The 12,904-nt window shown below is 34.0% G+C and overlaps 1 protein-coding gene across 7 annotated transcripts in view; it reads left to right on the top strand.

Moving 5' to 3' along the window:
- tapas (tudor domain-containing protein 7 tapas) overlaps positions 1-11,787 on the top strand; it is a 52,409-nt gene extending 40,622 nt beyond the window's left edge. For all 7 annotated transcript variants that reach the window (XM_019062222.2, XM_019062221.2, XM_019062219.2 and 4 more), the window contains 5 exons: positions 4,334-4,377; positions 5,071-5,393; positions 6,194-6,339; positions 7,200-7,360; positions 8,620-11,787. In XM_019062222.2, coding sequence (XP_018917767.2) covers positions 4,334-4,377; positions 5,071-5,393; positions 6,194-6,339; positions 7,200-7,360; positions 8,620-8,819 — 874 coding nt within the window. In that variant the 3' untranslated portion in view covers positions 8,820-11,787. The remainder of the gene's footprint in view (positions 1-4,333; positions 4,378-5,070; positions 5,394-6,193; positions 6,340-7,199; positions 7,361-8,619) is intronic.
- The last annotated feature ends 1,117 nt before the right edge of the window (positions 11,788-12,904 follow it).

The raw sequence follows: 12,904 nt of genomic DNA, 5'->3' as shown, positions 1-12,904 counted from the left end.
CTAGTTGTGTACTGTTGAGACAAATCTTTTTGAAGTTGGTTTGCTCCTTCTCGGGTATGAATCCCTTAAGTTTTACTATCCCTTTAAAATATCCTCATTCCTTGCACTTGGAGTAAGAAAAAGAAAAAATTTTCTTGGGAAAGAGAGAAATGACAGTGGATGTTTTAGAACTTGTTAAAGTTGGTTTACCTCAAAAATGCGTTACATTCATAAGAGAGTAAATTTAAGAAAAAAATTATTTTAATACCCGGTTGAATATTCATTAAACAATTAGTGCAATGTATTGTCTGATAAACTTTTAGGGTTTTTCTTGTCGTCTATTTTCTTGGAATGTGTTCCTACACTCTGTTTTTAGCTCATTTTTTCGTATTTTCTTTTTTTTATTTTTATTTTACTGTAAAGCACAAATATTTCACCTCATCTTCTTGCGGTTCATCTAAGTTCTCTTGGTTTAATGATGGACAGATGAATAATGAGACACATACCTACTTCAAGTGGACACCAGAATTGAATCGCGTCGGGCAAAAACTGTTAACTTCCATTATTCCAGTCTTGAATTATTTTGAAATTGATCATACTTTTCAGAGTATGATGAAACCATGAAATTGATGCAAAGACTTGTTTTGGGGTTATCAGACTCCCAGAATGACTCTTTAAACTACTTACATGATTGAATCAACTCATGAAAAGTATAATGATCACAAAGAAAGTCAAAGATAGAAAAATGGACGCCAATGGTTTTCGTGAGACACAATTTAATTCATTACTAAATGCATACAACCTTAATAGAGATGATGGGCAGAGTCAGATTAAACATGTCAATTTTAGGCTCAGTTCCCTGCATTCTTCGTAGCATCTGCATTACTTAGTCCTGATATAGATCAGGGTCTGAAAAGCTTTCTTTTCCATTTATAAAACGTCAATTGACACAGAAGTTTACAATGTTAGCAAGGATAGAAGGCTGGTTGCCATTTTGTGACTTTTCGGAATCCTAAGGGACTAAATGTTAGCAGTATTATTAGGAATTAAGATGCTCAAAATTGTGAATCTCAAAGTTTTATTTTTGTACAGCTGTCCTCCAGCCTATGTTGTTTTTATTTCGTCAGCAAGAATGATTAAATCTGGTTTCTTTTCTCATCATTTCAATAGCTTTGTGTTGTATTCCTTTTTTCTCTTCATCTAAAGCTTCATTGCTTTCGACACGATAGTAAATATTAAGTTTAGGTATGAAGTACTCATGTATTGCACATTTTGTCAAAAGACTTTGTGAGGCATAATGAATTCAAGAAATCAATAGAGATTGTTGAGTTTTCCCATGTTCATCAATAAACAATAAAAATGTTCGTTTAATACTTGCCAGAGAATCGACATTCACCTCTCATAACTGAATACCCATATACTTCTTAGAAGCATCTCCATTTGTTCAGCAAAATAATCAGAAAATGTGAGCGCTTTCGCATTAATCCATCTGGGCACTTTAAGGCCATGAAAATCTCTCATATTACATAATAGCTCAATTCTCATAAAAATATTTAAGAAATAGAGCATCCTTCTACGGTGATAAATAGATGTGGTGCACTAGTCATAGAATCATATTATGATGGTTATAACCTTTTACCTACAGCTTTGAAATCCGCCATGATGGTGTTTATGAAGATTATTTCCACCTTGGTTCTATAAGTGATGCATTTGGAGCAACCAGTGAAACCACCAAACTCTGTACCACCATGGTGAAAAATGTTAATTGAATTATTTTTCAGAGAGCAATGTCTTATAGAACATTGAATCTTAATTGATTCAATACAATTCTGAGACTAGCGCATCCATAGGGCTCATGGCGCCCCCGGAACAGCCCTTGAATATACTTCAATTTAGTGGCGAATCTTCAAGACCTTGAATATGTTTAAATTGTAATAGATTTTCTCAAATGTACCTATAATATGCAAATCTTACATAATCTGGTTTTTTTGTCAAAAACAATTTGAAAGATTTGTCTTCTTTCTTTCTGCTGAGACTTGAAAATGTCAAATAATGTCATCTACTTGGTTAAATTTTCCTCGTAACTTTAAGGTAGCAGAGAAAGTGGAAGGCTTCTGAAACTCTCTCTGTTCATTATTAAAAGTCTCACTTGATACTTTTTTGAATCTTCAAAAGATCCCTGAAAATCCTTGATTTCGGTTTTAAAGAGCTGTTATGAACACTGATCCAATGCATTTTCATAATCTACTTTGGGCTTACAAAGCCTGTAATTATACTGAATCATAGAAGAACAATTTTGAATTTTAAAAATTTAACTATCAGTATACACGCATTGATGGGCAGAATGTTGAACACAATGACAAGAAAAACCCTTTTCATACATGAAAATGATAAACCCAACTAAGTGGGTTGGTTTTCAAACTTACCTCTATAAATAAGGTACTTACAGACATTCATTGAGTCCATGCCAAATAAGTTTGCGCACTTTTAGACTTCAACAGAAGATCCACCCCCTTGATTCTTGCATTTACTTTCCATGCTCAACTGACATCAGACGATCTTCTGTTGCAGCCTAAAAGTGCGCAGACTTATTCGGCATGGATCCCAGTGTGAAATTGTTCTGACACATCAATCACAGTATGCATTTAAACAAAACCTCAGAGCAGTCATTTTATTTGTAAACTTAATATTATCTAGTCTTGATTCTCTTCAATAATGCTTTGCCCTCGATGTGTATTATCACACAAGTACTGGACTTATCAGAACCATGCGCTGAATGGGGAAAAAATTAAGGGGTTTTTCAACTTGATCATCATATTTATCAAAATTACTAGTAAATTGTGTGTGCCCAGAAAATGAAAATTAATCGCAAGTACAATTGAACTTTATTTTGGAATTAGGAACTACTATTTCTGGCTCATCTGTAGAAACAAGTATGTGAATAGGAAAACAAATGGAACATGCATTGTTCCTAAACTGAGCCAGAGATTGCAGTTCCAATGAAGTCCAATGGTGATTGACCGGGGGGGGGGGGGGGGGGGGGGTTTTGCCCAAAACCGGTTGATTGAGCCCTTAATATTTCTGCTCAGAGCAGTATATAAACAAACATTTTGATGTAAAGGACACTTGGAAACATAAAATCTAACCGGAGAAATGATTGTATGAAGTTCTCAGTTCAAGACACCCAGATTTGAAAAAAAGCCTTTGAAACTCTCAATCTGTTAAAATAAGGGCTTAGAAATGTCAATGCAATTTATCCCTTCTATTAGAACCATTATAAATTAAGACTCCCGCAGCTCATTCTTCTTCATAATCTCGTCTGTCAGAAACTATCACGATTTATCCATTGCGACAAAAATCGCCCCCATGAAAAATTAGCATCTGCACAGTAAAGTCCTTGTTTCTGTTAACGGTTTTGTATGTATAAATAGTTACGCTAGCAAGCTATGGCTCAATACATCAGATTAGGTTGAGTTTCAGGAAATTTTATGATATGTTAGAAAAGAGTTCTTCGATGAGAGGCCATGAAATGAGCTAAATTACGTGAAACACTTTTTTCCCAAGTTTTGGGGAGAGAATTGACCGTACATTTATATTTATATTATACATTTTAGAATTATCTCATTTCAAAATTCTCGACCTTTTATCCCTACATATTTCACTCAGCCCACAACATGAGATACTGCAAGGATTAGAAAATTGTAATGATGGTAAAGTTTTCCTTTTATAATAGAGAGTGAATAATGAGAATTGTGGGGAACGCGAGAACCCGCCCTCTGTTCCCTAATGCTTTTGTTTGACAGTGTATACTGCAGTGATTGTTAAGTAAATTATTGTGATGCATTACACCTGGGAATGGTTTATCTATCAAGGATCCTCTATTTAATTGATGATATGAAAAATGTATAGAATAATGGAATTGCAAGCTTCTGCTTGCACCTTTGGCCTGTGGTGGAGTTCCTTTTGCTAGTTCTTATCAAATTTTAAACTCTAATTTAAATTAGCTCTTATTAGCTGTATTGCGTAATTTTTCTCGGTCTTCCCCTCCCCATCTATTGAGGAAACACAGTAGTAACATTTTGTCACTGTTTGATACATGCGATCATCTAACAAAATTCTTTTATTTCTTGTAAAATCAAGATGATTATTTATTTACACATTTAACCATTGCACTGTATTACATACTAAGGAGGTGGTAGATTAAAATAAAAGATGACAAGTGAATGAGTTTAGAAGTTTTTAAGTCTCAGGTATTTTCAAATTTTTATCTAAATTATGAAGCTTGAAAGGATTGCTCATCCCTTCACAGAAGTTCCTTATACTAATCATGAGTGGTTTTCATTCTTGATTTCAGGCTTATTGAAAACAAAGAAGGAAGTCCAGATGTGAATGTCGAAAGTAAGTATTTGTCTCTAAATGTTCAGTTTAGGGAGTAGATGAGCGAGGAAATTTTTGAAAAATTGCAATTTTAGTTCTATCTGCTTCCATGACCTAAGAATTGCTGTAAATTTCAGATGTTCTTTGTTTTAAGAGAAGAACAGCACACACTGAATGGGTAGTGACGGCACACTACTCGAACCATTTAAAATTGAGGAATAGAAGAGTCTTTTTTCACTGCTATGAGCCTGCTTTACCGAAATACTTTGAAAAATCTTTCCTCAGGGTTTCCTTGTTATTGTGTTGGAGTAGTAGGTTATAACCTATTGATTCAGACTAAATGCATGTGTTACACCGTGGCCTTTCATGATATAATACTAGTAGATTTTTAGTTATTGGTTTAGTAAATTTTTATAAGTGTGAGTCTATGATGTAATTATTTTCATTAGCTTTAATAGACAAGATTGATTACAAATTGATCAAATTCTTTACTTTGCTGGGCCATATAATTTTGAGTAAAAATCTAAAGCAGAGATACTCGGAGCCTATACAGGATCGGTTTAACGGTCTTTTAGTATTTGTCAGCTTTCTTCATTTTGTTATTGATGCTGAATGGAGAAATCATGAATATATATCATATCGATGGCCAAAGTGCGAATTTAAATTTAAGTGTCGGAAGGAAAAAATATAATTTGTGTGTTTTTATATTTGCAGATGCTAGCAATGTTGAAGATTTGGGTCAAGCCTCAAAGCAGAGTAACGAAGCCCCCCCTCCCCCTCTGATTGGAGTTGTGACGCCACTTGTGAATACCAACTTAAAAGTTGATGCTAAACCCTTCATCCCCAAAACCTCTTCCGCTCCTGAACAGAGTCAAAGAAAGAGGGACCTTGTCCCAGCTGGAGAGGACAAGTCTTCTGAATCTGGGAAACATATTGGTTCCAGTCCCTCTGATTTGCAGCCTTTTGAATTACCGAAGACAAAGGATGACACTTTGCACGTTTATGTTGTCAATGTTGCTAATCCTCACAACTTTTCGGTGAGGAGATCAAGTAGTTTTAAGGTTTTTTATGTCGGTTCAAGGATGCAATGATGAGCGATGACCGTTCTAATTCTCCATGTTTGTGAATAAAAATCCTTTTCACAATGCAAAACTATTGCCACAGCTTTTTATCAAAGGGAATCAAGTTTAACCATCAGCCAAGAATGGATTAAAATTGGGGAAAAGAAAGAAAGTAAAAACTTTTTAAATGTGAGAGGACTTTAAAGATTGTGTAAGCAACACAGCGATTGTGTAAGTCTACAAAAATCCAGAAAAAAGTTGCATGATCGAGTAAATGTAGCGAATTGCTCATAGTAGATCTAATTTTTATTGGAATGAAGGATAAAGATGCCCTGCTAGGAAATGTGTTTGTTTTTTATGTGACATGTCCAAATAATCTGGATTTTTAGTGAAAAAAGCTATTAATTCATCTTAAAAAATGAGATATTGTATTCCATATTTGCACTGGTAGTAGAGTGAGCTAAAAGTACCAGGATGGCTGACTAACTTTTGAATGGGTACACCTAGAGAAGAGGGTGCTTCCAGAGAGCCTACTTTTTTGCGAATGCATAATTTCAAGTGTTTGCGTAGTCACCCAGGAGTGGCCCCTCCAAAATCTTACATTTGCGGAAAAGTAGCCTGTAATGACCAAAAAACACCCTCAAGGTTTCATATTTCTATGTGCACTTGTTCAAAAGTTAGCCAGTCGTCCTGGAATTTTTGGCTCACCCTATACACATGCAACACAATATGAAAATAGAAATAATATTTTTGATGAAACTTACTTTTTTTTACAGATTCAGACGGAAGAGTCACGGAAGACATTGGAGAATCTTGAAAAAGAAATGAATAATTTTTACACCAAGTACCCACTAAGCAAGAAAAAAGACTTAGAAATTGGGCAAACTTATGCTGTTCGGATAGTGAATGGAAAATGGCAAAGGTGAGTTACCATTTTTGTGCGAGGGCAACCCTTTTTTGTAGTGTAATCCGAACAAAACAACGAGAAAAGACTGGGTATGTGTTGATAGTTCTGTTCCTATAATCCCAATTTTGGGTACACTTCAAGGTGAGGACAGGAGATGAACAATGTTTGGCTGCTTTTTCTTGTAAGAACCTCCATTTTAAAGTTCTGTTCTCTTTTAGAAGAAGAAAATATGAAGAAGACTAGGGCACCCACAGAAATATTTACTGTTCTTTTTTCACAGACAAAATGGATTGCTGATTTAACAATTAAAAATTGTTGACAAATATTTCCAAAATGTTTCAAATGTACATTTTACAATGGCAGAAAGCTAATTGAACCATGTGGGTGGTTAAATTAGCATTTTTTTATTGTAAAATTTACATGGAAACATGTCAAATACTTTTTTTAATTAAAAAATCGTTAAATCAGCAATTTAATTTTTTCCGTGTTTTCTAAAGTTTACACTGAAGCTGGTTGTAGCTTTGAAAATATCGAAACAACTTGGTGCACTACCTGATCGACCCCCTTAGAGGTTCGATTTTTCCAAGCAAAGCTACAATTCAGGCGGTTTCAAACAAACCTACTGTTGGCTGAGTCAGAAACCTACTAAAATTTTAGTATGTTCGCCAGAGATCTTCTTAGGTAGAAATCAAATTCATCATCCAAATCTTTACATTTGTCTGCCCTTTATCAACTTTATTATTGTATGCTCAATTATTTAAAGAATTCATTTCATATTTTCTCTACAACTTTCCTTTTGAGCTTTATGTCTTTTCATTGTCAATATATGTCATTCAACATATTTTGTGCAACTAAGTGGAATGTTCTGTTATCAGGTTCACCATCACCTCATTTTTGGACGCAGATCAATGCATCGGAAGTTTCCCTGACACTGGCGGGCTTCAACTAGTTCCTGTTCAAGACATCTTTCCTTTGATGCCAACTTACAAACAAGGAGCCTATAAGCCTGCGCTAGCAACCAGTGCCAAGTTATTTGGTGAGTTTAAGATCCTCTTTTACTATACACGCCTTTTCTTGACAAGTCTCGTCATGTGGGACATTTTCATGAGATTTGTCGCAGTGTCGAAAAGGGATAAAGAAACTTCAGCGATTTTTTGCAGTTTAAAGTTTTTGTTTCATCCGATTTTTTTTCCTTTCATCTCGTAGCAAAGCAATCATGAAAGACTAATTGAGTCATTGATTTTCCATTTTATTGAAAAATTTACCATACGTTAAACATTTCTTAAAGCGGAGTTATAAAAGGAGTTCATTCCAGTAATGTTTGTCCCAAGAATTGTGTTGCGCATAAATTTTAAAATCGAAAATATGTATCAAATTGCTAAAATTTGCACCGTGTCTAGGGGTCCTTAAAAATTTTTAAATCAATTCTGAATGATGAAAGTACTGTCTATGGGTCTTCGTTTTTAAACCTGCGTGGAGAGGAGGTCGGTCCAAAAAAAAAAATTTAAAAATTTGATAAAATAGACAATCCTAGTGGGTGGGCCTTCAACAGTTTCAACTCATTGGAAAGAAGAGTATAATTAACACATTCATTTTTACCGCATTTATTTATCGTGAATAATTTTGAAGAAATATGACAGTCTAATTTACCTTTGGAGAGACTCTCGTATATCCAGGTTAGATTTTCTTATATGTCTTTCCTGTCAAACAGGATTCCCAATATTGAAGGGGAAAGTGCCTGCAGACCTGAAAAATTTGAAAACAAGTGATTGGGGACTGAATATATTATGTGTGAATTTTTAACATGTCTAGAGCGTAAGGCTGCAATCGCATATCTCGTTTGCGGTGTCTGAAAATCTCCGCCTCTATGTTATTTTTTTAAAGGAGAACAAATTGCCATCATTCCTTGAAGTTTTTGCAGAATTTCCTTTGCACCAAGAAGAAAAATCACCGCTTTTTTAAAGAATTATCGTTGAGTAGTTTTCCATTTAAAAAATAAAGTATGACAGGAAGTCTGCCACGTCGCAAACCGAGTTATGTGATTGCGACTTTACACAGAGCAATATTTCGGTTATTATTGAACGTAGAAAGTTGCGGTTTAGACAGATCTTATTATTTTTAGCTTTACAGGATTCTCATCTAATTTTTACAAGAATCAAGTATCAAAACACGATTCTGTGATCAGCGCAACTGACCCTTGCCAGTTTAGGCCTCTAAATTTCTGCCTTTGTTTGACTTGAACCTCAGGTACATAAATGATCTTTCCTCCCTTAATTGACTGTATTTTCCTGACAGGTGTAGAGCCCAAGTGCAAGGACTGGGATGTGATGGACACATTGCAGTTCCAAAGCATGGTCAAAGAAAGGAAATTGAAATGTCATATTGTGAATATGAAGAAGCAGCTAGAGATAGAACTATTCGACTGCAGTGGATCAGAGGAGAAGAATATTGGACAACTGCTAATACACAGAAAATGTGCTGTCAGAAGCTCGTGAAAGTTTTTCGGAGTATCCTTTTCCACTGTTTTAATTCAAGTCATCTTTACAATTTTTTTCCCCGCTTCAGCTTTTTTGTAATGTACAAAACTGTTATTTCCCGAAGTTTCGAATTATTAAGTTTGTAATATTGTATTATTTGTAAGTAGTAGATTTCTTCCTTTTTCTTTTTTCTGCGTTATTTTATATTAACAGTTGAATGATATTTGCATGCAACTGGTCGATGTTATTTTTTCAATTATGTTAAAATTTTTGAGAAACGATCACCCTGCGAAATGATCCTCCCTTCTCTCCTCTTTCCCACCTTATCAAGTATAAATTTTGTCAGGGACTAATAGGCAGGGCTCTCTGAAACCATGCAGATTTGAATTACTTGCCTAGACTTGCAGTGAAAATCAATGCAATCTTAAAATTAACGTTTGCTACCTAAGTTAAAATTTATGAAATGAAATGAGCATTTTGCCCACGTTAGTATTTACGTTCATTGCATGATGTCAAATAGTATAAGTAAGTTTATGAATACATGTCCAAGCATGATAGTGCAAGATCAGCCTCCTGAATTATGATTTCAGTGGCTGAAGTACGAAACCACGTATCTCCATTGTAATGTTTCAAAACCTCTACCCCTGTTTTCTTTCTTTGGAGGGAAAGAAGTCAACCATATTGTTTGAAATTTCTACGGAATATTCCACTAATAGAGAAGAAAAATCAAGGAAGTATTCAAAGCATTAAGTTGACTAGTTTTGCATGAAAAAATAAAATATGACCGGAAGGCTGCAACGTTGCAAACGGATATAAGAGGTTTCTTACTTCAGCCATCGATTTGTGGTTCAGTCTCCTGAAATTCTCGCAGGTAAAAAGCAGCTCCGCCTACTTACAGATTGCTTCTAAGACATATGAAAATATTTTAAGAACCTTTTTGTATTAGATTTTTCTTAACTTTATCTTAAAACAAATGAAAACATATTAGGAACTGTTTCTAAGAAATACATGAAGTTATAACTTATTTAAGAGATTATTTGGTTTTTTCTAATGAGACTGACAATTTGTTTAATTTTTCTAGTTTAAGCACATTAGCTTCTATTGCATCTTAAAAAAAAAAAATGACTTATTTCTGCAATGAAAACACAAAGTTTGATTACTCAAAACGAAAAGAAAAGCCTCTGTTGTATCAACATATAGGCTGCAAAACTCTTGCCCTAAATTCTCATTTGACAGTGGACTGATAAACTGCTAACCACAACTGATCAAACTTTCCAAAGAATTGTAATGGAAAGTTTTTACTGGTTTATTGTTTATTTATTTTTTTTTTTTTTTGTACACAGGTGTATCTTATACTAGGAGTAGAAGTTAGAGTTTCTAAGATATAAATTATAAGATAGAGGAGGATTCAAACCGAATTTTCTTACAATTGAAAATTGCTCTAGATTTTTTATTCAAAGTTAGGTTCTGTATTTTTCAGTCGATATTTATGCTGAATGGCAAGTATTATTAGTTGTAAAGCACTTCATACACGGTTCAGTGTGTGCATACGTCACAGTGTGAGCAGTTCACAGTTACACAACCCTGTGTTAATCCAAGTGCAAAATGTTTCGTCTGTCTCAAGAGGTGACGAAAAGACTGACATTTTTTCTGTGTAATTGAATTTACTGCATTCGATGAGATTTCACAACTGTCTGAAGAATGATTTTAGAATATTATTATATTTATGAGGATATGAGGACAACTGTAAAAATGAGGTCACATTTGTCCTCAATATGGTCTATCTTCTGAATTTTGGTACAGCATTTTTTCAATTTTCTACGGCGTTAAGCCCCAGTCTCAGAACAAACCACTAGACCGTGTAAAATATTGTGCACCACAACACTATGTTATCTCATCTAAATTTCTTATAGAACAAGGTGAATATTTCAAACAGTGCCAAATTTAATACTTAAATGAGCAATCAGCTATATCTGAGATTAGGAATTCAAACTTTCTGTTTGCCCAAAAAATAGAAGTCTTCTTGAATCACATCAACCACTAAACAACACAATTCCAGTGCTTTTGAACAATGAAAAAATTTTCTCAGTGTGCTAAATTTTTCCACGTAAAGTTTACTAATACTGCGTGTCAGAGGGAGAAATACATTTTTGTAGAATCCAACATTACTTATTAGTCAAATGTCCTTAATGGCCACATTGACCCATATTGATTTTGATTTTTACATAAGCAGGAAGTTTTTTATTAAACATGTGAACCATAAATGCTAATTACGTATCTATGAGTCGACTTTTGAGCTGTTTAAATGTTCAATTTACTCTGCTTGGAATTTTGGTGTGGTATCATATCAATGGTGAAACTGCAGGAATGCGTATTTCAATTTGCAACTTTGCTGACTTTCTGTCATACTTTATTTTCTACTTGGAAAACTACTAAATGTCATTTTTCTAAAACCTCGGTGACTCATCTTCTCCATGCAAGGAATATTCTGTAAAAATTTCTAGGTGTATTGTTGGTTTGATCCCCTTTTCAAGTAATAAAATAGGAGTAGAGATTTTGAAACACCAAAACCAAGATACACATTTTTTTAGTTTCACTATTGATATGTACCTTTTTGTACTTTAATTTTTACATGTGTAGTGGTCTGATATCTAATTCCTCAGAAATATTTTACTTTTGTGCTATTTATAAGTGACACCAGCTTTCATTCATCTGTTTTTGAATTCTTTAGATAAATACTCAAAACTAGTTGTACGAAAAATACCAACCCATCTTAGTATTTCTTGCCCTCTTGTGAAAAATTAATCAAAAGTAGATTTATTTACTTCTTTTCTTTTACTTTTTTTGTACTCAAACGGTTGGTTCACAACAACAGGAATATAGATAGTATATTGCAATAATAAATGTTCAATTTTAATGTTTCAGATCAAGTGTTCTTAAAATTGTACTTTGAAATAAACTGATTTTTGTATTTGAAGACTGAAAACGTTTGCATTTATCAATCAAAATGTTTCTTTTCCTTTGTCAAGGAGCCCTGCAATAGGCCAAAGTGGCAGTGGAGAAAATTGAAATTAAATTAGATGGTGTGAAACAGAATTTTTATCTATAGTGCAGAAAATTTGTCCCTAGAATTTATATCTCATTCCTTGATGATGGACTTTTCTGGAGAGGCTGTTAATAGTATCCTTCTTACTTGTTCTAAATATAAACATGAGGTCAAGGCTGAAGAAGGTGTTGGATTAACGAATCATCTTGTTGCATTACTCCTTTTTTGCTTTTTTCATTTTTACCTCTTTATTCGTGTTTTGTTATCTTCTGTTTTTTTTTACCGTTTTGTCTCCATGTTAGTTACTGCCTTCCCGCAAAATGTAGTCCTATAATTTTCTTTTTTTTTATTTATTCAATTATTGAAAGCATTTCAACCTTTGGCTTTCAAGAAGACATAAATTCTGCTTATCAGCTTTTTCTCTCTCTGGTTGAATCCTAAATCTTTGTTCAACTTTTATTCAAATTTTTTAAGTATGTAATTGATTTCTGGAGGCACTCTGTTGTGATTTTCAAATTTGATTTTTCCAATAATTTGGTTTTTAAAATATCATAATTTCAGGGAATTGTGATAAGTCTTTTAGCTAACAAAGATTTTGCTCACTTATATTCTTTGCCCTTAAACGTCTAAGTTGTAAATGAGATTATTTAAGTTTTTAGAACTTCCAGGGAGAGGACTTGCTGAGGCACTGAGATGGTCTTAGCAGAGATTTTTATGATGGATTCAACATGAAAATAAACTATTGTCTGTGCTAGCTACAGCTCGAATTTTGGAAAGTGTTCTTCGTAATGGGTCAATTGCGCTGGGCTCAGAGTCATCTTTTAATGCTTGATTCTTGTAGATCAGCCAAAAGTATTAAGATCTGTTCAAACTGCAACTTTCCACATTCAATATTAAACGAGGTATTGTGCTTTAAAAAATTTGGTTTATGACGTCATCCACCACGGTAGTGACATTCTTGGTTTCTTTCTCCTAGCTTTCATCCGAGTTTCACGTTGAGTAACTACTGCAACTGTGTGTCTCTGATGAAAGCAAATTGGAAGAAACCAAAGGCGTC

This window comes from Bemisia tabaci, chromosome 4 (genome assembly GCF_918797505.1).
Source record: "Bemisia tabaci chromosome 4, PGI_BMITA_v3".
In the NCBI taxonomy this organism is placed as follows: Eukaryota; Metazoa; Arthropoda; class Insecta; order Hemiptera; family Aleyrodidae; genus Bemisia; species Bemisia tabaci.
Note: the sequence above shows the minus strand (reverse complement) of the source record. Positions and strands in the feature narration are given on the sequence as shown.